Source organism: Neovison vison, chromosome 14 (assembly GCF_020171115.1).
Source record: "Neovison vison isolate M4711 chromosome 14, ASM_NN_V1, whole genome shotgun sequence".
Classification (NCBI taxonomy): domain Eukaryota; kingdom Metazoa; phylum Chordata; class Mammalia; order Carnivora; family Mustelidae; genus Neogale; species Neogale vison.
In genome coordinates, this window is record NC_058104.1 from 38,346,471 (window position 1) to 38,374,130 (window position 27,660).

The window sequence follows — 27,660 nt, forward strand, 5'->3', positions numbered from 1 at the left end:
CCAAAATGCATTCGCAGAAATGTATAAGAGGAAACTGAAAGCACCATTAAATACGTAACAGGAGAACAGGTCTATCACGTGTACCCCCACCGGACAGGACATTACCAGACCATTAAAAACAACGCTTTCGAGAGCAAAGGGGCAATGTGGTGAAGAATCAGGATCCGGAGCCATTGAGACCCAGCTCTGACTCCTGACCGCACCCCGCACCGCCTTCTCTCTGATTCTGAACAACCTCCACCTGCCAAGCAGGGGGGAGGGGTGGGCGGGGACTTGACCGTGGAGAGACCAGCAGCGCTGCCGGAGCAGATGACCACGCCGAGCATGCCAGTAACGGGACACACAAAAGCGATGCGACAGAGAGTACACAACACTGGCCAGGCGGTATTCCTGCCCCAATGGCTGGTAACAATCAGAAGAGCTTCTGGGACGTTTTACGAGAATACGGTTTTGGACTCTGCAAAAACGTCAATGTCAGGTAAAGCAAGAACCAGGAATGCTTTCCTGTATTAAAGGACTGGAAAGATGTAGCCAGCAAAGAGAACACATGACTCCGGACTGTATCTTGGATTTTTAAGAAGCAGAAAAGGCCACTCTGGTAGCGCCTGGGGCGCACCTGCCTGCGGTCTGTGTGTTACATGATGTCACTGTTATCAGGCCACACAGCTTGGTTGTCTTCATGGTGTCTGAGTTATAAGACAGTATCTCGTTCTCTGAGATAAAGGTTAAGAATTCAAGGATAAAGTGTCAATTTCAGCAACTTACGTTATTTAATTATTTAAATGGTTGTTAAAACGAAAAAGTCGGAGGGGCAAGAACACATGCGTGGTGAAATACTAACAAGCGGTAAATCCTCACTTAAGATACACAGCCGTTCCTCTGCTCAGTCTTTCAACTATGGTGTAGGTTTCAAAATGGGTCAAAGTAGGAAGCTGCCATGGGAAAAACTTTCCAGGCCTTCACGTTATCACTTGGAGAAAAGAGGAGAAAACAAACCTCACCGGGCAGCAGGGAAGACTGAACGAACATCTGTACAGAAAGTTCTCGGCCCGGTAGGGGCCCAGGGAACATGCCACAGATGTGAGCTCTGCCACTAAGTCTGTTCCCTGTGGAAATGGCTCCTCCTGTTCAGCAGATGGCCCCAGCATGGCACGGGGGGCAAGGGGGTGGCATCCGCTCTGCAGGGAAGCCGCAGCCACATACCCCGATGTTCTGGCCACTGAACTGTGAGCGAACATACAAAGGCCGCGTGTCACCTGCAGGCCGGTGCTTGGAGCCGCTGGGAGCGCCACTGCACCCTCCCTGAATCCCTGTCCCAGTGTAAGCACAGACTGCGGGGTGGCCCTCAGCAGCCCAAGGCCTCGAGTGACCAGAACAACAAGCAGGATGTTGCCAACCCCTTAGCCCCAGGTGAACATGTAATAGCAGCAAGAAATACATCTCTCCTGGATTAAGCCACTAAGATTTTGGGACTGTCCGTTAACCACGGAGCCTATGCTGACTGATAGTAAGTACACATAAGATAAGGGGAGAAAAGGCCACCGAACTTTCTAAGTGGGATTCCGCACTAGCCATACGTAACCCCTGCGCAAATCATGTTGTCTTACGCTACTTTCCTCCCACACTAAATCAGGTAACAGCAACGGACTCAGAGGCTCATGTAAGAATTAAATGAATGACAGAACGCTACACGCTGAGACCCAGGACCAGACAAACACCGGACCGTGAAGGGCGGTGCGGGCATAGCAAGATGCAGAGATGGAGAGAAGATGGCCCAGGCAGGGGCCCGCACCAGGGCGCCCTCGCTCACTCTGCCGCACCCACAGAGCTACAGAAGACACTGAAACAGAGAAAAAGGGAGACCACGAGATGCTAAAATGGTTACTTCTTATAATACTGAAATGAGAGGTTTAGTTTTTCCCATCTTCATAGAATTCTAGTATTTTTGTACAGTGAGCACTTACTAATGTTCCCGATTATAAAAATAATGTTCACAAGAATGCTGAGTACCTACCAATAGTTCTAACACTTCACAAAGTGTTTTTGTTGACATTCTATAAACTGTCTCCCAACGTTTCAGTATTGTCTCAGTGTGAAAATACTGTGTTTTTATAATATTTCTATAAGATTCCTGGAAATCTGATGCCTTCTACTTGAACTGAGTTTTCTTATCTTTTTCCTCTCTTTTGAATATAAACAATCAGACTTGAAGTGTCATTTGTGAAGATACCAAGTTTTTTCAAAGCCTCTAAAACACACGTTTTTGGAGAAAGGTTAAAAATCATTTCAAAAGACAGGACTTAAACCCGTTTTTCCCAGCGTGCCGAGGTGAAGTGCTGTGGCTGCTTCTACGAGTATCTGACATGGATCAGCGAGTCACTGAAGACTGTCTAGCCACGGAGGGCATCATCAGGGGTTGGCTTATTTTCGACATTTTCCCTCAGCGAAGGGGCCTCCTACATACAGGAAACAGGCGCAGCTGACACGGGCACAGAACCCCCCGCCCGCGGCCCTCGACCACGGACAGGTGAATACTTCATCGGCCACAAAGGAAGACAGCGCCTGCCCTATCTCCGTGCCATCCCTGCCTTGGGAACACTTACTGTCATCCAGTGGCATCTTCCTCTGCGGGGCGACAGCATCAGGCTTCAGGCTGCGGTAGTCCCGCGAGAGCGCGGAGATGAGGCTCGCGTGGTTGACGGAGCGCACAGGCCACTGCTGCTCGTTCTCGGGGAGGTTTGGCCACGGAAGCAGCAGGATATTGGAAAGGGCTCGGCACACCAACACCTGAGCCTGGAGGAGACCCGCACGTCAAGGAGCGAAGAGCAACATGCAAGTGCACATGACACGGCCTAGGCACCTGCCACACACAGACACACAGACACACGGACACACACAGCTCTGACCTCCCGGCTCCTTTCTCACAGGCTGGCCTGGGGCTTTGGTCCAAGTCTAAGGTAATGCCGGGAGGGGAAACTGAAGCAGTGACACCTAGTCTGGGTCCAGCACACTCCAGGGCCAGCCCGAGCACCTTTCCTGGCAGCAGAAGCGCTACAGAGGGAGAAGTCACGGACACCGCAGACACTGGCCTCCGACACCCTCGGAGACGCTGCTCTGAACAGGGCTGACAGCGCGAGGCCGCCAGAGCAGCCCCCACGGTCACTGTGCCCTTGGCGCGGGGTCAGAAGCAGCAGCTCACAGCCAGGGGCTCTCAAGTAACTGGTCTGACCGCCCTCTGACACCGCCTCTGTTCTGTTTGTTTTTAACCTTCTAGCCTGAGCCTCCTGAAGGCTTTTATGAAAGTCACCGACTGGGTGGAGTATCTCTACCCCAAGAAAATACAACAGAAACAGACTGTTTGTAAACCAAAAGGAGCGCAAGGGGACTCTGACATCACCAGCCACATGGCCGGCTCTCAAGGCAGCACCCCTGGCTGCCTCCCGGGAGGAGCTGTTCATGTGTTCTGCACACTGGGCGGCCGCGCGGGAAGGGCCCATCAGCAGAGCACCGAGGCTGCCCCAAGTGCCACCTGTGGAGGAAACCGCTCCTGTCGGCGTGGCCTGTAAACTCCAAGAGCAGAAGAAGAGCCAGCCTCCTCCTCCTCGGCCTCCCCGAGTCTGAGCCACGTAGCTCCAGGGCTGCTGCGGATTGGCCCCGGGGTCTCACCTTATCGATAAGTCGCTGAGCAGAGGCATCGGTGATTCTGTTGAACACCTTCTGCACCGCAGGGATGCTGATCAGAAAGACAGGCCGCACAGTGGTGGCCAGGGACACCAGTAAGTGGCACGCAGACAGCAGCAACTTGTCCTGGACCTGGAGACAGAAGAGGACATACTGGCTCACTCGCTCTCCTGGGAGGCCGCTACTAGAAGAACTTTAATGAGGTAGCCCAAGCCAAATAACAGTGCTGGGAACCATGATACCACCCAGGCTCTGTATCCAAGCTTCTAGGGATGATGGCCAGTAATGAGGCCCCCTCCTCTGTGCCGCATCGCAGCTCCTGACATCAAGATGGAAACAACCCCCTCTGGTTCCTCCGGGCTCAGTCACTTGTCAGCTCCACAATCCCACGGCAAATCCCCTGGCATACCATTCAAACTACTCAGGATTGTTCATCTCACTCCAACCAAGCCAACCTCTCTCTCCACCTGCCTTCCTGTACCCCACCAGTCACGCCAGGCTCCCCTCCTTCCTCCCCTCGCTGTGCCAATCAAAACCTTGGTTCAGGACCATCTGTCCTTTTCAAATTAGCAAAAGAGAAAACTACAGATAGAACCTAATGCTGGCAAGACTGGTGAAATAAGGCACACCGAAGAGGCATGGGCATGCAGAATGACTTTGGAAAGAAATATTAGCATGTCTTAGAACCATGAACTATCCCTAACTTTTAATCCCACTTACTCTAAAAAAATCACCCAAAAGGATAAAGCTAAGCTCGGGAACACATACATTTCAGAATTACCTAGGGTCACTTTTTTTCAAATGGAGGTTACTTTAAAGTCCAGCAACGGGTAGGTAAATTATAAATTATATAACCCCCACTCATGGGACACTGTAACTCATTTACAAATTACGATTACAAACTCAACAAAAATTTATGGAAAACAATACACTGTAAAGAGCAGAGCAGAATGCTACCCGTGGTCGAAACTACAAAAAGACAAACAAACATCTATATGTTACATAATATCAATCGGGGGTCTTCTCGAAGGACAACTGAGGAGAATCTATCAAATTTACGTGGATATACCTTTGACAGCAAATCCACTTCCGGGAATCCATCCTACAGGGATATACACACCAAGAACTAACTTCCATCAACAGGAAAATTATAAAACGTCCCACTACAGAACGGCAGGGTTTCGGAGGAGGGAACTACAGAGTATCACAACTTTCTGGTCTATAAATCTGAATGGTATTTTACATTCTCACAAGGAGCATATATTTATGTGGGACTTAGCTAAAAAGATAAAGTTATATTTGAATTGATGTGGGCCGCAGTTCAAAAGGAACATGGCATGACACACTGTTTTACCACAGTGGTGAGAACTAAGGGTCTAATACCAAGCAAGTTCTGGATTCTCTAGTAAGTGGGTATTTGGACAGAAGGGCAAGGAGTCAGCTACAAAGCGTAGTGCTGCTGTTTCAGGACCTTGGTGCTGATCAGAGGTGTGACTGCATCCATGGTGGTGGAGATGAGCGTAACAAACTGCTGTGTGTTCTGCCGATGGGCTTCGCTGCAGTACTGCGCCAGCCAGTGCGAGTAAGCCTGCAGAGCAGCCAGCGACTGAGCGTGCCTGCCAAGGGGGGAGAAGATGCGATGTTAAAGGTCAAGGTCAAAATGTCAGCATGAAAGGAAGAATCCCACCCAGAGCATTCACTGTTTGAAGACACGTGTGATGGCACAGAAATCATTTACTTGCTCAGGTAGGACCTAAAAATGAAAACACCATCTCAACCCTGCCACCGCTGCCTCTAACCCAGAAGGCAGTCAGCCCTCTAAGCAGCTCTGGCTCCTCTAGCGGAGAATGCACTTTAGAAACCAAGAGCCGGGGTCCTCAGGGGACCGTTCTTTCTGGGGTCTCATTGCTCCCAGGAACTTTTGGAGGACAGAGCTAGGACTCAGGCAAACCACGTGGAAATCAAACTGAGCATCAACTCAGGAGGGCAAGCTGACCTCGAGGCAGGAAGAACACACGGCCACATAAATGTTAAACACCAATCTCCTATAGTACAAAAACAACTAGACAAATTCAGATTTTTACGATTTTCTAAAATAAATAAATAAAGGTCTAAATGTCCAAAAATTCAGTTTCTCTTTCCCTCTCTTCCTCTCTCTTTCTCTCCCCTGTCCCCTACCAACATGCACAATCTGGAGAGCTGGTCTAGATGACAGAAGGTAAACATAACATGATTCATGATTAGTTAGACCCTGGGTCAAAAAAAAAAAAGGTATAAAGGACATTTCTGAGATGACTGGGAAAATCTGAGTATGGAAAAATAACACAGATACACACACACGCGCGCGCACACACACACACACTCTTTAAAATGCTACATATTGGGGCACCTGGGTGGCTCAGTCAGTTGAACGTCCCTAATCTTGGTTTTGGTTCAGGTCATGATCTCAAGGTCTTAAGATCCATCCCGACACAGTGCAGAATCTGCTTAAGATTCTCTCCCTCTGAGGGGAGGGGGATGGGGGAATGGATAAGCCAAGTGATGGGTATGAAGGAGCACATGTATTGCATGGAGCACTGGGTGTTATATGCAAACAATGAATCTTAGAACATTGTGTCAAAAAAAAAACCTAATGATGTACTATATGGTGACTAACACAATAAAAAATTATTCAAAAATTTTAAAAAAAAGATTCTCTCCCTCTCCGTCCACTCATGTGTGCTTGCTCTCTACCTCAAATAAATAAAATCGGATGACTCTGTTCCTAGAGAAACATGCTAAAGGATTTATAGGTGAAGTGACATGTTGTCTGCAATTTACTTTCCAACAGTTCACCTAAAAAAATAAAAAAGTATGTGTTCACATGTGAATACAAAAAGAAAGCATAAGAAAGAAAAGCCAATGGGGCAAAATACTCGTAACTGATGAATCTAGTTTGAGTGTGTAAGGGCGTTCATTCTCTTTTTCCCCTTTACTACAGGTAGTAACTTTTTCAAGATAAGAAGTTAGGTAAGAAAAGGTATTAAGTACCTTAAAGTACGAAAATACAGGTAATTCATAGTGACCAAGCAGTTACTTTGTATTTTATATTTAGAATGCATTGATTGTTCTACCCTTCCAAGCTTTGAGTACCAAAATTAAGAAAAAGGATATCAGTGTGCCTTTGGGGTCTAGGAATTTCAGTCAATCTAACCAATTTACAGAGCTCCGTAAGGCTGGAGAGAGGGGGCTCTGGAACTTCCTGAAACTATGCGCAAGATGTTGTGTTTATGAGCAAATTAGCATTTTTCTCGGCAGAAGCTTCACAGCTTTCTCTAAATTCTCAAAAAGGAAAGCTATATATACACACGCATATACACACACTCTTAAAAAAAAAATCCTAAACTGCTCTAGTAAATAAGACTCTATCATTTACCTAATTTGCAGCTCAAGAACTATCTAGAACAGGGGTTAGCAGACTTTTTCTGCCAACACCAGAGTAGAAATATTTTGGGCTGTGCAGGCCATACATACTCTCTCCGTCACAGCTACTCAGCTCTGTTGCTGTGGCGCAAAAGCAGTCACAGGCGACGTGTCAACGAAGGGGCGTGGCTGTGCTCCAGTAAAACTCCATCTACAAAAGCTGGCAGCGGGCCCGATCTGGTACGGGCCATAGTCTGCCAACCTTTGCTCCGTTCTGGAGCAAGTCTGGGCACTGTGATCTCAGGGACATAGCCCACCTCCAGTCCCCATTCCTCTAACCCTCCCACGGTACTTTCCTAACGGCTCTCCGCTGTCCCAAAGGCCCGTCTGGTGCGGTCCCTGAACGTCGTTGGGAGTCACTCGAGGACCCATGTAACACACAAACCCCCGAGGAGCCTCAGGCCGCCCGCGGTAGTCAAGACTCTCCGAGTCCCTCCCCACAGGCTACAGCTTCAGGCACTGGCCTACAGAATGAGCCTTGAGGCTCTCAAGTTGCTTCCACTGTGGTCCTCCCACGCCTCCCCGGCCTCCTCTGCCACCGCACACACCGCTCACCGCCTCCCTGACCGCGGGACCCTGCGACACATGTGTGTCTGGGCTCCTGGCGCTCTTCCCTCCTGAAGTGCCCACTCGATGCACGCTCTGCTCTCGGCCGTCACCTGCTTGCTGCATTCCACGTACTCCAACCACCCCTGCCCCCAGACAACCTTCTCTTCCTAGGTTTGGAGGAGGGAGTCCTTCTCTTCTTCACAGCAACCACCGCTGTTCCTTTTTATCTATAAACGGACCGGGACTAGAAGACTCGGCCTTTCCCAAGAATGCACCAGCAGCCCGCTCTGTACTTACACATCGATGAGATCAGGTTTCAGGACCGACGGCACAGCAGTCTCAATGTTGTACAATTTTATCTGAGATCCATACAGAGTGACTTTGACCAACCTGTTGGCAAAGAAATTGGCAGGAAGAGATACTCAGCTTACGACTACCACAGACAAAATGGACAAGGTACCAACGAAGGTCCCAAGGACAGACATTTTTCCATCCAAACAATTATCAAGACCAGACCTTCAATTTTATTCCAAAGATCTAATCTGAGATGTGCATAAAGGTTTATACAAAGATACTAAGGCATGACTTACAGAGCCAAGATATTCTGAACACAAAATAAATATCTAACAGGGAAATACGGTATAATATACACCATAAAAATACTTAAAATGCAAGTATCTTATGTTGTGTATTTTATGACGAAAAATAAGAAAAAAGTAAATGTTTCATATGGACAGACATATGATAAAGAAAATAGAGCAAAATGTTCACTGCAGAATCCAAGTGATGGGTGTATGGATGTTCGCTGCACAATTTTTCAAACTTTTCTTAAGATTAAAAAAATGTTCCTGTTAAAATATTTGAGGGAGGGGGCAGGGCATGAAGCAAAACCTTTTAGAACAAATTGAAGGGTTTTTAACTTCAAGCACAATCCTTTCAGAAGCAAGGTGCTGAGCCCACTGGCTGCCCACAGGCTCACTGCATACAAATGAGCCTTCAGTGCAGTAACTGAGCCAGCTTTCGGGGAAATGGAAACGCCTCTTTCACTGGAGACCGATGTTCCCTTCTGGGCAAAGGGAAGAAGCCGGAGGCCCAGGGCAGTTCCGTCTGTGCCTGCTGCTTAACGAAGCTCTCTAAGGGAGCAGGTCTGAGACAGACACCAGGGAAGCCAGAGGGCGTTCTCCTCCTGTGGTGCCCCAGGGCACAGCTTCTCAAGCTTCACCGACCCAAACAACCCACTGGGGAGCTTGTTACTGTGCAGCTCCCTGGTCCGACCCCACAGACGGACTCCGGGGCGGCGAGGAGCAGCCAGCAAGTCTGCACCTGGCACTCCGTGCATGGGGACCACATTCTGAAAACCACTCCTCTCAGAAGGGAGTGGAAAGCAGGACCTGCCTCGAAAACCCCAAGCCTGAATCCCAAAGCATGCAGGGCTCGGGAGCAATGGGGGTCAAAGAGCCAAGGGCTCTCAATCGAAATTCTGGGAAGGGGCCGGCATGGTAACACGACACACCCACGCGCACCCAGCGTGTCATTCTGCAAACCGCTCTCCGTTCTGTGCCCAGAGCACCTTTCAGCACTGCTGAATAGACGCTTAGCGGGCGAGCACGGCCACGCGTCCCCTTTACCTTTACATCCTATAAAACTCCACATCTACCTGCTGAAGAACAACTCCATCCCCCCTGCCCCAAGCCTGGCCCGTCACTGCCCTTGCTCTCTGGTTGGGACTAGTGTCTGTATCCCCCGTGAGTGGAATCACACGGTGTGCGGCTGCACGTCTACGGCATCTTGAGTGCCGTTCCGCACTAAAAACGGCTGCTGAACGTGTCTTCCACCACGGCTGCGCTTGGCAGCTTGGCCAGTAGATCTGTCGTGTGCAGCCTGCAGGCGAGAAGCCAGCTCATCCCACTGGCCATGAAGGTCACGCAGCCCCAACGAGGAGCCTTCACTCACACTCCGTTCTAAACAAGGGCAGAACAGCCAAGTATCTCGGAGCGCGGGGCCTGCAAACCCGAGCAGCGCACAAAGAGGCACACCAAGGCAGGGACTCCGAAGTCTGAAAAAAGTCAGACAGGAAGAAAGACGCATCGCAGGCCTGGCCCAGGAAGAAGAGGGGGGCGCTGGAGGTGGAAGGCCCGTGGTCCGGAAGGAGCACAACATGTGGACTCAGGAAGCTGGTCACAATCCACTGTCCCTCTTGTGAACCGTGTGACCTGAAGCAACAAGGCAGTCCCCATCTCGGGCCACGGCTGGCTCACAGATCACAGATCACCCCCGTCCCTCAAAGTACAGAATGAAATAAAATGTGCAAAACCACTTTTTGAAAATCTCCTATTACTGTGTGCTTTTACTATTATTAATCTGCCTTTTAAAGATTTACTTAAAACTCTTAGTTCTCTGTGCTTTTAGGCTAAGAGTAACAGTTAAAAGAAAACTCAGGTGTGCAAGTCACTAGGCTTGGGGCTCAGTTTTGCTCAGTGAGTTACCAATGATCCGGCTACTGGGCCCGTGACAGAGTCCGGTGACCTGACTTCCGGCTGGACCCACACCCACCCAGTCTTGATCTAATCAGTGCACCAGCTCCCTTGAAGCAATCTGAGCCTCCTATCACATTGGAAGCACCTTTTTGCAGTTATTTATTTAAATTCAGTTCCGTTAACATACAGCATTATCGTTGGCGTCGGGGGCAGAGGAGCTGCGGGACACCCTCTCTCACTCCCCATGCGCCTCCTCAACGCCCGTCACCCAGCTACTGGCCCCCCACGCCCTCCTCGCCCGCAACCCACAGTTTGTTTCCTAGAGTTAAGAGTCTCTTACGGTTTGCCTCCCCCTTTCTGTTTTCATCTTATTTTTTCTTCACTTCCACCATGTTCATCAGTTTTGTTTCTTCAATTCCACACGAGATTGTACATTATTTGTCTTTCTCTGACTTATTTCACTTAGCATAATACTCTCTAGTTCCATCTATGCCATTGTAAATGGCAAGATTTATTCTTTTTGATGGCTGAGTCATAGTCCTGTGTCTGTGTGTGTGCACGTGTGTGTACACGTATCCCACATCGTTATCCATTCCTCTGCCAAGGATCTCACTTAATATTTAAGCACATGAGTTTGTGAGACAGGAGCCAGGGGCCTGGGCCTGGGCCGTAGTCCTGAGCAAATGCAGCTGTACGCGGGGGAGGGTCCCGAGGGGAGGGTGATGGAGAACGCTGGTAGAGAGGTAGGGAACCACCTCTCGGGTCAGCTTTGACTCCTCAGGACTTAACAGGACTGGGAGAAGTAAGTCCCAGCTCTGGCATCTGGCTACCCAGCTGAAGAGGCTGAGTGACCGCTTGTCTGTCCCTGGCCTACCAGGCCTTTCCTACTGTCTCTTCACCGTGCAGGCAGAGACGTACGACTGACCTCGCCTGGTTCCTTCTGAGACAGTGCTGTCTTTTTACCCACAGACCCGCCGGCTATGAGCTGGGCGCTGTGCTAAGTGCTTCCTCTCACTGAGCCTCAGTCAGCTGCAAGACAGCAGGACCCTCCCACGTTACAGACGATGGGCCTGGAGCTCTCAGGGGTACGTGCTGCTCCGTGTGCAGCTGGCCACACGCTGCCCTCACCCAAGAACGACCGACCGGGCTCTGAGGCAGGGAGGGCACCACCACGGAGCCGCCGCCTACCTCTCCACGACCGTGAGGGCATCGCTGAACCGTGCGGCGAACACGTCTCCGATGAAGTACTCGGCCAGCCGGCCCACGGCCTGCAGGAGGGAGCTCAGGTCTCTCAGGGAGCAGTGCAGGCGCCGGCAGTCGTTCTCCGCTGTGATGTTCAGCCTGTGCCCTGCAACACAACACCGCCCATGGGTCCCCGCGGAAGAAGGTGCCGCGGCTACCGCTACAGCAACAGCTGGTCTGGGCAACGGGAGGGAGCAAAACCGACTGCCGAGGGGCACCTGGGTAGCACGGTCAGCTAAGCGCCGGACTCCTGATTTCAGCTCAGGTCACGATCTCAGGATCACGAGATCGAGCCCCGCATCAGGGTCTGTAGTCAGTGGGGAGTCTGCTTGAGACTCTCCCTCTGTTCCTCCCCTGACCAACGTGTGTAAACTCGTACACTTTCTCTCTCCCTCTAAAACAAATACATCCTAAAAACAAAAACTACTGTGAAACACAGCAACTTGCAGGCTGTTTCCCAGTGACAAGCCAGAACAGCGGGCCCTGCCTCCACCCAAACCCGCACCCACAAGCACTGTAGGCCCAGAGAGAGCGAACAAGAGGGGCACAGCCCACAGTGTGCACACATGGACCTGATGTGCTTTCCCTTGGGCCAGAGGTAGCAACACCACCAATCCCTCACGCAAGGAACAGGCGGGACAGCGCAGTCACTTGCCAATACAGGTCATACTTCTGGGGTAGCACTAGTGCCCTAGACTGGCCCCTACACCTGCAAAGCTGCCCACTTTCCACACCCGGGCCGGCCACAGAATGCAGCCTCCGTGGGCAAACAGGCAGGATGCACCGCTCCGCAAAGAACAGGTGGAGTCGGCACTCCACGCCCCAGAAGGTCCGGATCTGGGATAAAGGCACAGGGCCTGGAGCCCGAAGACACCGGGGCCGAACACCTGCTGGCTCTGGGCCCCAGCCAGCCCTTCTGAGTCTCAGTTCCCTGTCTTTAAAAAGGAAAATAATGCTCCTGTGGAATTCACTAGTGTACAGGCAAAGTCAGATGGCTCGCACAGGAAACCCTGTGAACTGTAAGGTATAAAGCATCACTCAGTGTTCGTGTCACTATACGTAACAAAGAGCACGTGGTTTTCTAAGACCTGAAACTTTCTGAACAAGAGGACGACCAGCCGGCAGTCCAGCCAGATGAGCCCACGGAACAGTCAGAACCAGGAGGTATTTTGGTCCTGTGGAGAGAACGCTGCCTCTCCTCCGCTCCCAGCTAACAAAAACACCACAACTGAGCACCTTCTGAACGTCAAGGATTTTCCGGGCTACAGCTCCATATCAACCTGTTGTTCCTCTGACACCAAGCAAGCTTTAGGGCTGTGGGAAGAAAACCTGAAGAAAACTCTACCCAGAACAGGGTGTGGCGGTCCTATGGGCCAAAGACAGAGGCTGGCGTTTCTTCCCAGAGCAAGGCGGCCAGCCCGAGTCTGCGCCCTCCCCGCCCCGGGGCCCAGCGGGCTCCACCCTGCCCACGGCTTCTCATCGTACCCACACCGGACCCTACAGCGCGTACCCTTGGGTTTACCGAAGAACTAGGTGCTTGAAGAGCGGTTACCCAAAATGTTTCCCTTTTAAAAACCAAGCCAGAATACCACCCTAAATCGGGTTTCCACTGGAGTGGGTTCTCAGCAGTCATCCTAAGGGGCCTGCCCCCCACCGTCCCCACTGCCCCCACCCCCGCACCCACATGACTAACCCTGAGGCAGGGCCTCTTCGCCGACGCCCCTCCAGGGAGTTTTCCCTCTTCAGTCAGCTCGGTCAGAAACACTGAGGGAGGAAGTAGTCTCCCCAGTTTCTTATGATCATCAGCGGTCCGTCCCCCTGCCGAGGGGAGAACACAAACCCAGCCATGGCCTGCTGACCCACGCCAGTCTAGGGAAGAGGTGAGGATTCTCCCCTCAGCGGAAATGCAGCCCTGGGTCCCTTCACTTCCGGTGTCACCCTCCTGATGAGAATCCTTGCCATCCTGAGCGGTCCCCTCTAACCCACCCCGAATCTGTCAAAGAGCAGTACTTAGAGTAGAAAACAGATGGGGACTGCCGTGATGTTAAACTATTAGTCTGAACCATAAGAAATGGCTGAATTTGACCATTTCTGACCGACCAACACTGCAATTCCATACAATTCAACTGAATACACATGTGCCATGTAAGGCTCACAGTAATGCAAACTGTAGCTGCTTCCTTCCCGCTGTCTGCCAAGGCAGACACGTGCATAGGCAGGAAGTACCCCAAAGCAAAGTCGTCGCCCCCACCTCCAAACCCAGAACCCTCGAACCACCGGAGGCAGAAAACGTGGCAAGGAGCCAACCTCAACTCGAGGGGCAGGCCTGAGTGTCCACCAAGAAAGCTGTTCCCAACTACCCACATCTTCTGTTCGGCTAAGGCTTTCATGTCCTCCTGACAGCGAAGAACATCCACAAAGGGGGACCCTCTGCTACACAGAGGTTTTCAAAGGAGAAAATCCTCTCCCCTAAAGCAAGTTACCCTGAAGCTGTCGAGATGCACTCTTTACCACGTCCAAAGGACAGCTTCCTGGCAAATCACATCTTAATGTTAAACAGAACTCCGTCTTCTCTTTGTTGGGGGGCTGGGGAGGTAGGGGTGTGAAAATCATTTGAGGAATTCCACTCAGAGAGAGCAAGTAGGTCATAAATAAACCCGAGCAGAGCAAAGAATGTTTAGAGACACAACCACCAAAGACAGGACCTCTCAACCCACGAACGGTGGGAATGACCAACAGGAGCAAAGGGGGAGCTCCCGGGGGCTAGAGGGGCGCACAGCCACTGAGGTGCCACAGCAGCAACATGTCTTGCCTTGGACCTGATCACAGATGTGGAGGCAGAAGACCAGCAAGAGTTGACAGGAAGACTCCCATGGATACAGACTCCAGAGACCAAAGAATGAAAGGCTGGTGGGAAGCAGCACATGGGAACGGCGGGGAACGGTCTCTGGGAGGGGCGGTAAGGCCGCTGACACAGCACGGGGGTTGTCAGAGGGTGGATGGCCATGGGACCAGGGAGCAAAATGTACTCAGAGTTTCCATTCTTTTAACAGGCCTTGCATTGGAAACTTGGCTTGGGAGCCACCAAGGGGTGGGGGAATGCTTCGTCGTGGATAAGAGAACTTGTTTTAAAATGGGAAGTATTTTTTTGGCCTGAGAGGTTTTTGCCCCTGGAGTGTGCACCAAGGATCAGCGCTAGGGGTGAGATTTACACACAATCTGGAAAAGCCAAGCACACTATGAAATTGCCAGCAAAAAGCTTTCGATGAGAACAGGTACGTGATATCGCACGTAGGGAAAAATAAAACAGATTATCCTTCTCGGATGAGAAGTTATCAGTATGTCTCAGAGAAAGGACCTAAAAATCACTCAGACTTTTGTCCGAAGACAGACTCAATGCAACATAAAGAAGGCAGCAACGCCCTCGAAAAGGAACACGGGGTCAATGCAGGGAAGGAGGGGAGGGAGTGCCTGCTCAACCTCTTTAATGACCCAGAATAATGTCTCGAGGATGCCGAGTACATTCTAATTTGATGAGTGGTCCTGAGGAAGAGACCACCGGGGCACAGTTTCTCCCCAAGAATGGATGCTAGAAACATCGGTAGCATTGGGACATGGTCAAAAGGATTTTCGTTAATGTTGACAGCATATTCTACAGACATGTTTGCTTTGAAAAGTGGTCTTTTTAAAGTTCTAAGTTGTTCTTAGCCTATCTACAAACTTTGGGGCATGCCAAGTCCCATCGACCTCCTGGGGCCCAGTGGATTATTTAGAAGCTAATACAGTCATGGAAACAAACCGTCACAGGCCACCGAGAAGGGCAGCCTCAGAAAGAGCCTCTCGTGGAGGTCCTGCCATGAATAACAAGCTCGTCCAGGAGATGGTCTCTACCCTGGGCAGCTCTGTGCCAGGCTGAGACAACAGTTACACAACAGAGGGACCGGCGGCCAGGGCCGGGCACAACTCCCAGAGGGGCAACACTAAAGAGGAGCAGTGTGAAACCACCACCAGAGACAGGAGGGGCTGGGGGGCTGGGGGGCTCGGGTGAGCACAGGTGCATCTGCAGGCACAAGGGTAAGTTGCTGGGGTTTCTGATGGTTTGGGCTAGCAAAACACAAGTCAAGTTGGACTTAATTCAACTTTTTAATCATTCCGTCTGACACCATCTTGGGACAAATAAACATCTCCGGACATTAATTTCCCGTTCCGTGAAAAAGAAGCAACTGGTACGAATCCTCCCAGCTGCGGGACAGGTGAGAGAGTTAAGGAGTGCAGGCGAATGCTAAAGGGCCAGGCAGGTAATGCGCATTTGACAAATGGAAGCTATTGTTGTCACCAAAAACATAACCCCAAAATGCCAAGAAGAAACCCCAAGCAGGCACCGCCAACAAAGGGCCACCCCAAGGCTTTCCACCCAGCGATGGCCCGGCCTCCCGCGGCCCTGACCAGAGGAGAGCTGTCGGCGTCCCGCGTCCTGCTTCCAAACACCCAAAAACAAAGAGCACATGGCAGGGAAGCCCAAGGCCATTTTCCCTAGCACACTTGCTGGCTGAAAAGACCTAAGGGAATATTCTAAGTGCTGGGCTTTTTGTGTTTTTTTGTTTTTTTTCTCTTCAAAGTTCTCCCTCTTGGCTCCAATTAGCTGCGCCCCCTCCCCTCTCTGAAACCGCTCTCCGGAACACACTGTCCAAAGGAGTCTCATCTTCTGCCTCCCCACAGGTCCTTTTTATTATGATTCTTGAGAAAAGTTTTCCCTGTGCAGAAGTGAGGAGAGACCGAGCCACAGGGAAGTGGCGGTGGAGAAATCATGTTCCAACAGCAAAGACGGCAATAATTAAATATCAGCCCGATATTTTTTTAATGTTGGTTAAAGTGAGAAAATAAAAACCAGTTTACCTGACCCTGAAGTAACTATAAACTGCTGTAACCCCAGATAAACTTCTAAATTGTCCTGAAGAACTGGGAACTGAAAACAAAGAAACAAAGATTAAAAAAAATAAATAAATAAACGCAAATTTTAACAGCATTTTTAACATTAAAACATTATAAGTATCTATGGGGGGGTGGGCATCAGATAAAAGAAACTTCTCTGGGAACTTTTACAGGCAGCTAAGCAGAGTGTCTCCATTCAGTGCCCTGCCCTCAACAACTTCTACGATTCACACTGCCAACTCACGGCTGGAGTAAGAAAGAAAACAACATCATCAGTTCGATACTCTTTTTCTAACAAAGCAGTGGACGCTGGGTAGGACTATCAGAACTGTCATGTTCCTAAAAGAGGACGTCAAACCCCAAATGGTCTAGACCTTCTAGAGCTCAGGGACAGGGCCTATCTCCCTTCAATTCCAAGGGAATCTGTTCTGGAAAGAACTACCAGATATGCCTTATTAAAGTGCATAACAAAGTGAAAAGACAGGCCAAATTTTCTGGAAGTCAGGTTCCCTTAGTCATTTAGTACACAGGACCTTCATAGCCAAAGCTCTGTCTTTTCTTCCTAAAGCTGCTAACACACCATTCAGATAAAAGATCAGACTTTTAATGTGACAGGTCCCTATGGAAGGCAGCTGGAAAACACAACACAAGCCCCCCAGCTCACCTCGCCCTTTGAAGGCTTAGGGAAATCTCCCCAAATAATAAGCATCACTTAGTGAACAAAAGCAGTCCTTCCGCCCAAGAGTCTAGCACATAACAGAGGCAGAGTGCTAGCGATGAGCTTTACAAAGGCTCACTTTCCAGCAACGTAATCTTTCTAAGTCCTCCGCGGGGCCTGGCCATTTCTGAGTTACTGATGCAGGCATGAAGGCAGGCATTAGGAAAACTGCTATTACATCCAAGAGTTCAGGAAAAAAAACAGTACTTTCGAAAATTGATTTAAAAATATTTGGGGGAAATGTTAACATTTGTTAAACTTCAGGGTTGGTTATGGTAATTATTATGTTCTTTTAAAAATAAGTAAAATTAAAAAAATATACACACACACACATATGTGTGTGTGTATATATATATATATATATTATACACACACACAAGTATCGTGAGCAAAAGAGCTTACTACTCATGCTACACGTGCAGGGAAAAACCCTGGGCTCCTCATCCCCCTCCAAGAGTGAGTTACCAGTGTTGAGAAGGCGTGCGCGGGAAGGAGTGAGTTACCAGTGTTGAGAAGGCGTGCGTGGGAAGGAGCTCCATCACCTTGGCCACCACCTCCAAGCTCTGGCGCAGGTAACGCTGCCACTCCGTCTGCTGCTGCGGGGGAGACAGAGAAGGATCAGCTCCCCTGGCAAGGCAGAGTCCGGACATCTCCCCTGCCCCTTCATCTGCAACCTCAAGTGCACTCTCACACAGAAAATCTTGAAGAAATGGCAAATGTTGAAACTGGGTTACTCAGTACCTTAAAAAGATCAACCTAGAGGGGCGCCTGGGGGGCTCAGTGGGTGAAGCCGCTGCCTTCGGCTCAGGTCATGGTCTCAGGGTCCTGGGATCGAGCCCCGCATCGGGCTCTCTGCTGGGTGGGGAGTCTGCTTCTCGCTCCCTCTCTGCCTGCCTCTCTGCCTACCTGTAATCTATCTCTCTGTCAAATAAATAAATAATCTTTTTAAAAAATTAAAAAAATAAAAAGAGCAACCTAGAGTATTTTTTTTAATCCAATGAATTAACGTCATAAAAAGTTATTTCCTCAGAAAGCACATGACCCACAGAGAATGGCCTAATTTTTCCCCTATGGTCAAAGGAATACAGGCTTCAAAAAGCCACTTGTGAAGTGCTTGAGCCCCCTTAGGACGCCCCAGCTACAGAAGTGTTCACGCATTCGTCACCTTCTGAGACCATCCCTGACTACCTTCCTGTCGGTACAGCGGCCCCCATCACTGCACTCACAGTACCGCCTACAGGCAAGGCAGCATCTCCCGCAGGCTCGAGGAGAATGCAAATTTTGTGGCCCACCCCCAAATCAAAGTCTGCTGACCAAGCTGTCCCAGTGATTCTCATCCCTGCTCAACCCCGAGAAGCACTGTATGAAACCATGCGGTCAACAAGGGGTGAAGATCACACTTCCCGCACACACACAATGTGCTGGGCATGTAGCCGGTCCCTCCAAAGCTACCTTCATGTACCTGTCGGACACACTGCTCCCCTTGCGGGAGAGGAGGAAATTAAGGCTCAGAGAAATTAAAGGCCTAGACTTCTACCTCCTTGGGGTCCAGGGCCTTTGGGCTCCAAGTACAAGGCTCTTTCTAAACCAAACATGGCCACCCCTCAAGGTCTCACCATGCCACCGTCACTGTTATTCGGAAAGGCATACCAGTGACCTGAAAATTCTGAAGTGCATGGTGGGTAAGAAAAAGGAACATGGGAATTGTGTCCTTCGACACATATTCTTGGATGGGCACACCAGCATCAATTAAGTCAAGACTGACTTTAAGACATGGATTTACAAAATACACTCAGAAGAGACTGCCTTTCGTTCTAGGCTTACCATTTAAGTCGGGCTTTATTTCCACCTGCATCCAGCTGGCTTTTGTTTGTTGCCCAAAGTGGGGGGCAAAGGTGCGGAGGCGAGGCAAGGGAACGAGAGGAATACAGAGCCCTTACGAAACCTCTTCTCACTGTGCATATGGCTTCTCTGCTTCTATCTCTAGTCCGTACACATAAAAATGCCTGCCAACTTCCTTTTACAATTATGGAACCCCAAAAAACGAATAGGATATACGGCTGACCCTTGAACAACAGGGGTCTGAACTGCGCGGGTCCACTTATGTGGGATTTTTTTCAATAAACACAGTACAGTACTAGAAATTCATTTTCTCTTATGAATTTTTTTTTTAAGATTTTATTTATTTATTTGACAGAGAGAGAGAGAGACAACAAGAGAGGAAATACAAACACGGGGAGGGAGAAGCAGGCTTCCTGCTGAACAGGGAGCCTGATGCAGGGCTCGATCCCAGGACCCTGAGGTCATGACCTGAACCAAAGGCAGCCACTTCATGACTGAGCCCCACAGGTGCCCTTCTCTTACGATTTTCTTAGTAACATTTTCTTTGGTCTAGCTTACTTTATTGTAAGAATACAGTAAAATACAAAACACGTGTTAATCAACCATTTGTTTATGACTTTCATTGAAGAGTGAGGTTATCAGCAGTTAAGTGTGGGGGGAGTCCTAAGTCACACTCAGATTTCTGACTGTGCGGGGGGTCAGTGCCCCTAAGCCCCGCACTGCTCAAGGTCAGCTGTACAGTTGGAGCGCACAAGTCAAACCGTAAGCCTGCTCTGGCCCGGAGCAGCGAGCTCACAGGCCGCCAGGCCGTCTGGACTCGCACCAGAAGCGACGGCGAGGAAGACGGACGAGGACACGCTGCTTACATCGTCATCCAGAGTCTCGTCATCCAGCTCCTCCAGCTGGGCCTGGTTGTATCTGAACTGGATTCGATTCAACACCTCCGTGAGCAAAAGGACTAGCGCGTCTTCGTACCTACGTGGCAGAGAGAAATTCAACGTCAGGTGACAGCGGGCTTTTAGCCTAGGACTCTGAAACGGGCTCGTGCACTCTGAGAAAGAACGACGTCCCTGCTGGGTTACCAGATACAAGTCGCACGTGAACCAGATTTAGTCTGTGGGCGGACAAGTCCCACGTGTCAGAGTCAGAGCGGAACGGCAGCAGGGGGATTTCCTCGTTTCGCCATGTGCCGGGCATCTTCCCGATGGACTGATGGGTCCATCTGCACTGATGGATTGAAGGATCTTTTTTTTTTAAAGTCAGCCCATGCCCAGCATGGAGCTCACGGCAGGGCTCCATCTCATGGCCCTGAAATGAAGTTCCGAGCTGAGATCAAGAGCCGGACGCTTAACCGACCGAGCCTCCCAGGTGCGCCCCGACAGCCGCACTTCAAGTCTATCCTGCCTGATAGTTGCCGTGCTACCCCAAATTTCTTTTGGTTCCTGTCTGCATGGGAAAGCTCTTACTTTCAACCTATTTGTGTCTCTGAAACTGAAGTGAGTCTCTTAGAGACATGTAGTTGGATCATGTTTTTTTAATCCATTCTGCCAACCACTGCCTCTTAAACTAGAGCAGTTAGTTCTTCACATTTCATGTCATTCCTGCTAAGGAAGGACTTCTGCCACTGTGCTACTTCTTCCCTCTAGGTCATGGTTTCATTTAACTCCTCCATGACCACCTTCTTTCATGCTCCAGACATCTCGTGGGCCATTTTCACTCCCGTGTCATTCCTTTCACCAAGCATTTGTGAGTCATTTTCTCCGTGGCTGCCCTGGGGATTATAGGTAATTACATATAAATATCAAGTTATACTGATGTAATATAGGATTCAATAATTCAGTCCTTTTAACATCTAAGAGAGATGGCTGGTATTACTGGTCTGTTTCTGATGAGGAAGCCAGAGTTAAAAGAAGTTAAATAAACTAGCCAAGGTCACCAAGCTAGGTGATCTGAACCTGGGATTCCGTAACTCAACAGCCTATGCTCTCCCCATAAACCACCAACAGTCTTTGGGCCTGCTCCAACCACTCCCCAAAACCTCGTCTTTAGTTAGTTTTTAAGAACACTTAATACTTAAAGGAAGAACTGGAAAAAGCCTGGGGGAACCCTGCTCCTTTGACCTATATCTCAGAACTTCTCGAAGAAACACTTCAAGCTCCAGGCCTGGATATCTCCCATTCATGTTAAGAACCTACCTCAGAAGACACCAAGTTACCTGCAGCAGGTACACCAAAAGGGCCAACAAGCCACTAATTTTCAAGAACAAACGGGCTGCTAAATCCCTGTCTGTCCCAGAACGTTTCAAAGATAGGTTTAGGGACTCCCCCTCCTCACAAAGCTGAGCATCCAGGCCAGGAACTCAGCAGCCCTCTACCCCACACTCTAGGCTGCGGGCTGTGAGCACAGAAAGCACCCTGGGCCTCCAGCTCGGGGAGCCTCCATGGCGTGGGCACTGCAGGAAGACCCAGCGGCAGAAGGGGCACAGGGGCACCGCTCTTCCTGTGGGCTCATCATCCTGGCTGTGTCGCCCCGGCCAACAATCACCCAGGAGTAATCAATGGTTCCACTTTCGGCTTCCCCATTCCTGGAACCAGCGTCATGCACAGCCAGCCTGCACCCCCTCCTCTGCAGAGTGAGCGCCAGCTCCATGGGGCCCCTCCTCTGAGCTCCTGTGGCAGCTGGGTGCTACCCTCTCCTCAGAGACCCGAGCTCCAGCTGCATGGGGTCCAGCCCTCTGATCTAGATGTCAGTAACTCCGCCTCGTTCCCCTGGACCCTCAGCCCTAGCAGTGGGGCTGCTTCCTGTAGTTCTCATCTGCTTTACCCTGCTGTTTCCTTCTTGCTCTTCCAATCCTCCAACACCAGTTTCACCACTTTCCTACACTGAATCCTTAAAATAATTAAGTCTGGTTTCCATCTTCTTAACAGGTCTCTACCTAATAAACCATCTAAGCCCATGCAGGTGAGTTCCACACAAGCTAATCAGAGCTAAAAGGTATCCAGTGCCAAGATCAAAAACAGTCCATCCAATCTAAGTCACAACCCCTGGCTGAGACTCTGTAGAGGGTCTGCAGACTCCACTAGAGTCCTCCTGAACAGTCACAAGAGCTCATTTTTCCATTAAGACGAAAACACTGACCACCCCTCCCCACAGTGTTTGCAAATGACTTAACCTAGGCTAGACAGGCAACTGAGCATGGCCCAGAAATGAACCCTGGTGGCGAAAATCACTAACAACGTAGGCAGCATCTGTGGGGAAAGCTGCCAATAGACTCAAAAATCCCATTTCAGTAGACTTCAGAGAAAAAGGTAAGCTCAAACTTAAGCCTGGAGCTTCTATCTGCCATTTGCTCAGACAAAAATTCCTAAAGCTAATTATAGAAATTTTATGCTATAAATTGCTATACTGAACCAAAACATTTTCACAATTTTGCTAGGAAAGAAAATCTACTTCAGACCAGAGGGCAGATGAAACCTGTCATCTACAAATTGTCTTGCTGAGCTAAAAGAGAATTTAAAGACTTTGTATGCATAGGATAGATAACCTTAAATTAGACCTAAAACCCTACTGGCAGTTAGCAACACTGGCGCAAAAAAAGCTTATCACATAGAAAATTAAACCCAACTAGAAACCAGGCTAAAGCACACTTAGGTAGTACTTGCTCCCCCAAAGTGTCTGATGAGGGTAAGAAGAGCATATGGGTGTGGCAGACTCTGGTTGTCTACCCAATACCCATTCTTCTTTTCTCCCTCAGTTAGACAACGGGCACTGAGGCTAACTGGAAGACTACATTTCCCAGCCTCCCTTGCAGATGGCAGTGGTTGAGGACATATTAAGAGAAGTCAGTGGGCAGAGCCTCTGGAAGAGGCATCTTTTGTCCAACATCTCCCCTTCTCATTTTTGCTATCTGAATCATGGCGTGATGTCTGTAAATGCACCATCCATCTCTGACCACAAAGTGACTGTGGAGACGGAAGCCATACCCGAGGCTGGTAGAATAAACAGGTAAAAGGATCCAGAATACAAGTAAACATATGAAGAATGAGAAGGCACTGACCATTTATCAAGGGAAAGACAATCAACAGAAGCCAACCTAGAGATGCCAGCACATTAGAATTACCAAAGACTTTTAAGGCAGCTACTGTAAGCATCCTCCATAAGGTGTTTCAGATAGAAGGTGCTAGGGACTGAATTGGGTCCACTTGAAATTATTACGTTGAAGCCCTAACACCCATGTAACTGTACTTGGAGGTAAGGCCTGTAAAACAGCCAGTGGTATTCCGTTCTGTGAGCTGATCAACAGAGTAGGTAAATGGTCACGAGAAAGAAACCTGGAACTTGAAGAAGGAAGGACAAGAAAGAGAACTGGCATGTGTCTGGGTAAGTACCACGTCTCTAGTATTTTCCAGACCCCTCCTCTCCTCCTAGGATCTTTAAAACGTTAATGATGGATGAAAGCAATAATAAAACATCTGATGGGGTTTTCCATGGATACAGATGTAAAATGTGGCAACCTCCATCAAAGAAGGGAGGACAAATGATGCATGCGGCAGCAAGGCTCCCACATACACTTGCAGTGGTGAAATGCTAATGTGAAAAGCAAACAGACTGTAATACGAGAGAGCACGCTCTAGAAATCGCAAAGAGCTACTGTAAAACAATAAATACACTGAAAAGGGAAACTAAATCTGTGTGAAACTAACAAGAGTCCCAAAATAAATGAAGCAAAAGTGATAGGGCTGAAAGGAGACACGGATAAACCCACAATCACACACAGAGTTCGCCTCTCTCCTGGTCACGGACAGAGCATGACAGAGGACACACAGACCCCACCGCCAACCTGACCTAACCGACATCTACCGAACACCCCATCCAACAACAGCAGAATACACGCTCTTGTCAACCACACTCTGAACAATCACCAAGAAGACTGTCCTAAAACAAACCTTGGCAAATTGAAAAGAACTGAAATCACATGAACTATGTCTGCAGATCATAGTGAACAGAAGATAGTAACAAGAAGATAGATGGGAAACCTCCAGATATTTGGAAGTAAAACAACAAAGAGAAAACCCCAAGAGAAATCAGACAATCTCTTTGGCAAACAAGAAAAGGGAACACAGGACAATCTGACGGGCGCGGCTAAAGCAGTAGTCAGAGGGCAATCTGCAGCACCACAGGCTTGACCACGCAGTGGAGATAAACCTACGGACCTGTGTGGCTGGAGCCACAAATGTGATTCCTGAGCACCCCAACATCGGACTTAAACACAGCAGCAACTGCACAGGTGTTCAGTACACGAGCATAAGTACAAATGAACAAAAAATGAATAAATACACAGGCAAGTAACGGACAAAATTCCAAGTCAGCTGACTACAAAGCCTGGGGCAAGACCCTAGACCGCTTTCTTGACTCAATGCAGTAACTTGAGACGCCATTCACTTGCTCTCTGCGGCCGTCAGCAGCATGAATTCCTCTTCACAGGATCTAGAAAACTCCTGGAACCCTGACACAAACCTACTTATCACCTTTTATTAACTGTCTCAAAATGCCACGTGCCACAAAGGCACTTCCTTTTCGTTAAGCAGAAAACCCCACCCGGAAAGAGAGGGGAGCAGGTTTTCTCACGCTCGCCCAGGTTTGTTTACAGTGCAGCCCAGTGGCACTCAGAAGCCCTGGCTGGTCTTTGGCCAGGATTTGCCAGGACTCTCACGACAAAGGGGATCACAGGACATGACTCAGTAACTCTAGGTTGCTTAACTCCCTTCAGGTTTCCTCATCTTCCTGAAAAAGTAAGTTTCTACACAGGTGGCGACTCCCACCGTGACAAGCAGCGAGAGAAGGGAGAGCGGGAAGAGAAAGAAGAGAACCAGCTCTTATCCGCCGCCGGCAGCCAAGGCACTGAACACGCTCCAGCTCAGCTCCCTTTCTCAACAGCTTGTAAGCAGACACAGCGCTCCCCGGAGCCCAGCACAGGACGAGGAGACTGAACCTCGGGCCTTGGCAAACCACCACGTGAAAACGGCCGGTGTGGACCACGCACCCCAGCAGCAGCTCTGCTGGGCGGGCTGTGTCACAGAGCACATTCCTCTGACGGGGGACGTGAGCCCCAGCAGCATTCCCACTGAGTGAGGAACACGCAGCACTCCAATCCCCAAGCTCCCAGGTCCAAAAATAAATCCATGCACATTTGTGCTTCTAAATGGAGAGCCTACAAAGCCTACAACACTTTGTTGTGATGAATGATGCAAAACCAACAGACCACAAGGGACAGGAACTGAACGCGGTCTCGAACTTAACCACACCCACGTTTCCCATTTAAGACACCAAGAAAACATTCTTGACTAGTTCCTGCAAGATCAGTTACTTCTGAAATTCCGGTTCAAGCCACAAATGTGATTCCAAAAGCACCTCACCTTCTTTCAGAGGAGTTTTATCAGCTGAAAAACATCTGATCGCACTTATGTGCTTTTTTAAAAATGAGTGCTCTTTAAAAGAGCCAAGGCTCTCCATCAGCCCTTCTGCAGAACTGCACATGTCTGACGTATCAGGGTCTCTTAGAACCTACAACAGTGGTCGCCACATTTCAAACCCTTCATCTAAGGATGTGAGTACATACCTGTACAAATGTATAGTGTAAGAGGTAACAGGAAAAATACAGATATTAAAATTCAACTCTTGTCTCTGTGCCCCTCAGGGGACTACCTTACACACCGGCTTTGGAGCCGCAAGCTAGACCACTAGGCAGTGTCTGATCAACAAACAGTTCCCCGGGAGATGGTTACTATTCAATATACTATTCGAAAACCACAGACCAGCTTTGAAGGGTTGGGGGTTTTTTTTTGCTTTTTCAAGGGCATAAAAGTGTTCTAAGTGTACTTTTAAAAATAAAAAAAGTCATTAAAAATTAGAAAGCCTCACTTGGGATGACGATCGAACGATCAATGAGAAAAATTCCTAATGTTTAAAGCGCTCAGGCTTCCTCCCCGACAACTGGGACATCACAAGACAGATGCGTGGGCAGGCAGGTCAACTTGTGCAGGTGGACGGCTCTATCACTTAACTCCACGGTCACCAGCATGGCTAAAGGGCAGCAATGTCTTCTGTTACTTATTTTCACAGTTGTGGTCATCACTGTGATCAATGACTGAGTGCCAAAAATAGGCTAACTACTGGCCCAGGCACTTTATATACACATGATTTCCTTGAATCCTAACCATCCTGCAAGAGACGTCAGTACGTGCATTTTACAACAGGAAATGTGATCAGCATATAACCTGACCAAAAGTAACACTGCTCCCACGAAGCAGAATAGGAATTTAAATTCTAAACCAGCACTCTTTCTGTTGGTACAAAAATGTGCACAAGTGTATATTTAATACTAATAATCTGCTAGCACATATTTTCTCAATGAAACTATATTCTCCACATCTAAAACACATTTGTACTGTGCTTTAAAAAGCACCTGCATATTAACCATTTCCTCAGTTTACTCTTCCAACAAGCCTGAGAGATGAGAAATATCTACCACTAACTACAGCAAGATCAGGCACAGTCCCAGAACCAAAGAGTACAACCGTTCAACATACAAAATAGAGAATAAGGCAGACGTACCTTTTCTTTGAGAATCTCATTCAAAAACACTATTACTTAGAGTTGGCAAATTCACCAAAACAGGATCTAGTGTTGTGTGACGAAGTCTCAGATACATGAGTGTGCTGCCCATAAAGCACATCTGACCTGACCCCACAGCAACATGGAAGCTGTTGTGCAATCACAAAAATAACGGTTTGGGAACAAAAGTGCAAACGTTTAAACTTGGAATATAAATAATTCTGTTCAGAAATTTTAAAAACTCGTAAAACCTCAGCAGTACAAAGGGTTTTAGAGGGTCAGTCTGACCTCTTCTCAGGTGGCGATTCGCCTTACCACCTCCGTCAAGCACGCTTCTGGGGAAAGGCTGGTCACTATCCCACCACCAACCATGGATGCCATGGACTGAGCAAGTGTTCATAATGCACCAAGCGTTCTCGATATATTAGCTCATTATTTCATTTCTGAAATAAGTAACTATAGTATACAGGAAATACACTTTCTGCCTGTAAGAAAAATGATCTTGATGCGGAGAAAGGGGAACCCTCCTAAACTGCTAGAGGGAATGCAAGCTGGTGCAGCCACTCTGGAAAACAGTGTGGAGATTCCTTATGACCCTGCAATTGCACTACTGGGTATTTACTCCAAAGATACATGTGCAGTGATCCAAAGGGGCATGTGCACCCGAATGTTTATAACAGCAATGAGATGCGGTGTGTGTATACACACGCGCACACACACAATGGAATACTATGCAGCCATCAAAAAGATGAAATTTTGCCATTTGCAATGATGTGGATAGAACTAGAAGGTACTATGCTGACCAAAATAAGTCAATCAGAGAAAGACAACGATCATATGCTCTCCCTGATATGAGGACCTTGAGAGGCAGGGTGGAGGGTTGTGGGGGGAAGGGAAGGAAAAAATGAAACGAGATGGGATCGGGAGAGAGACAAACCATAAGAGATTCTTAACCTCACAAAACAAACTGAGGGTTGCTGGGGGCCAGGGGGTAGGGAGAGGGTGGCGGGTGATGGACACTGGGGAGGGTCTGTGAAATGGTGAGTGCTGGTGAGCGTGTCAGCCTGACGACTCCCAGTCCTGTACCTCTGGGGCAAATCATACATTATATGTTAATAAAAATAATTAATAAAAAAAAAAGAA

At 48.9% G+C, this 27,660-nt stretch overlaps 1 protein-coding gene across 2 annotated transcripts in view; it reads right to left on the reverse strand.

Annotated features, from left to right (window-relative positions):
- The window catches only part of XPO6 (exportin 6), a 99,587-nt gene that overhangs the window by 9,108 nt on the left and 62,819 nt on the right, over window positions 1-27,660 (reverse strand). The window contains exons 10-17 of one of the 2 annotated variants that reach the window (XM_044232964.1): window positions 19,770-19,878; window positions 17,565-17,654; window positions 16,308-16,377; window positions 11,358-11,517; window positions 7,990-8,082; window positions 5,153-5,297; window positions 3,667-3,813; window positions 2,604-2,793 (exon numbers count right to left, since the gene is read on the reverse strand). In XM_044232964.1, coding sequence (XP_044088899.1) covers window positions 2,604-2,793; window positions 3,667-3,813; window positions 5,153-5,297; window positions 7,990-8,082; window positions 11,358-11,517; window positions 16,308-16,377; window positions 17,565-17,654; window positions 19,770-19,878 — 1,004 coding nt within the window. Of the gene's footprint in view, window positions 1-2,603; window positions 2,794-3,666; window positions 3,814-5,152; window positions 5,298-7,989; window positions 8,083-11,357; window positions 11,518-16,307; window positions 16,378-17,564; window positions 17,658-19,769; window positions 19,879-27,660 lie in introns of both variants that reach the window. The other variant, XM_044232963.1, reaches the window with a different exon arrangement.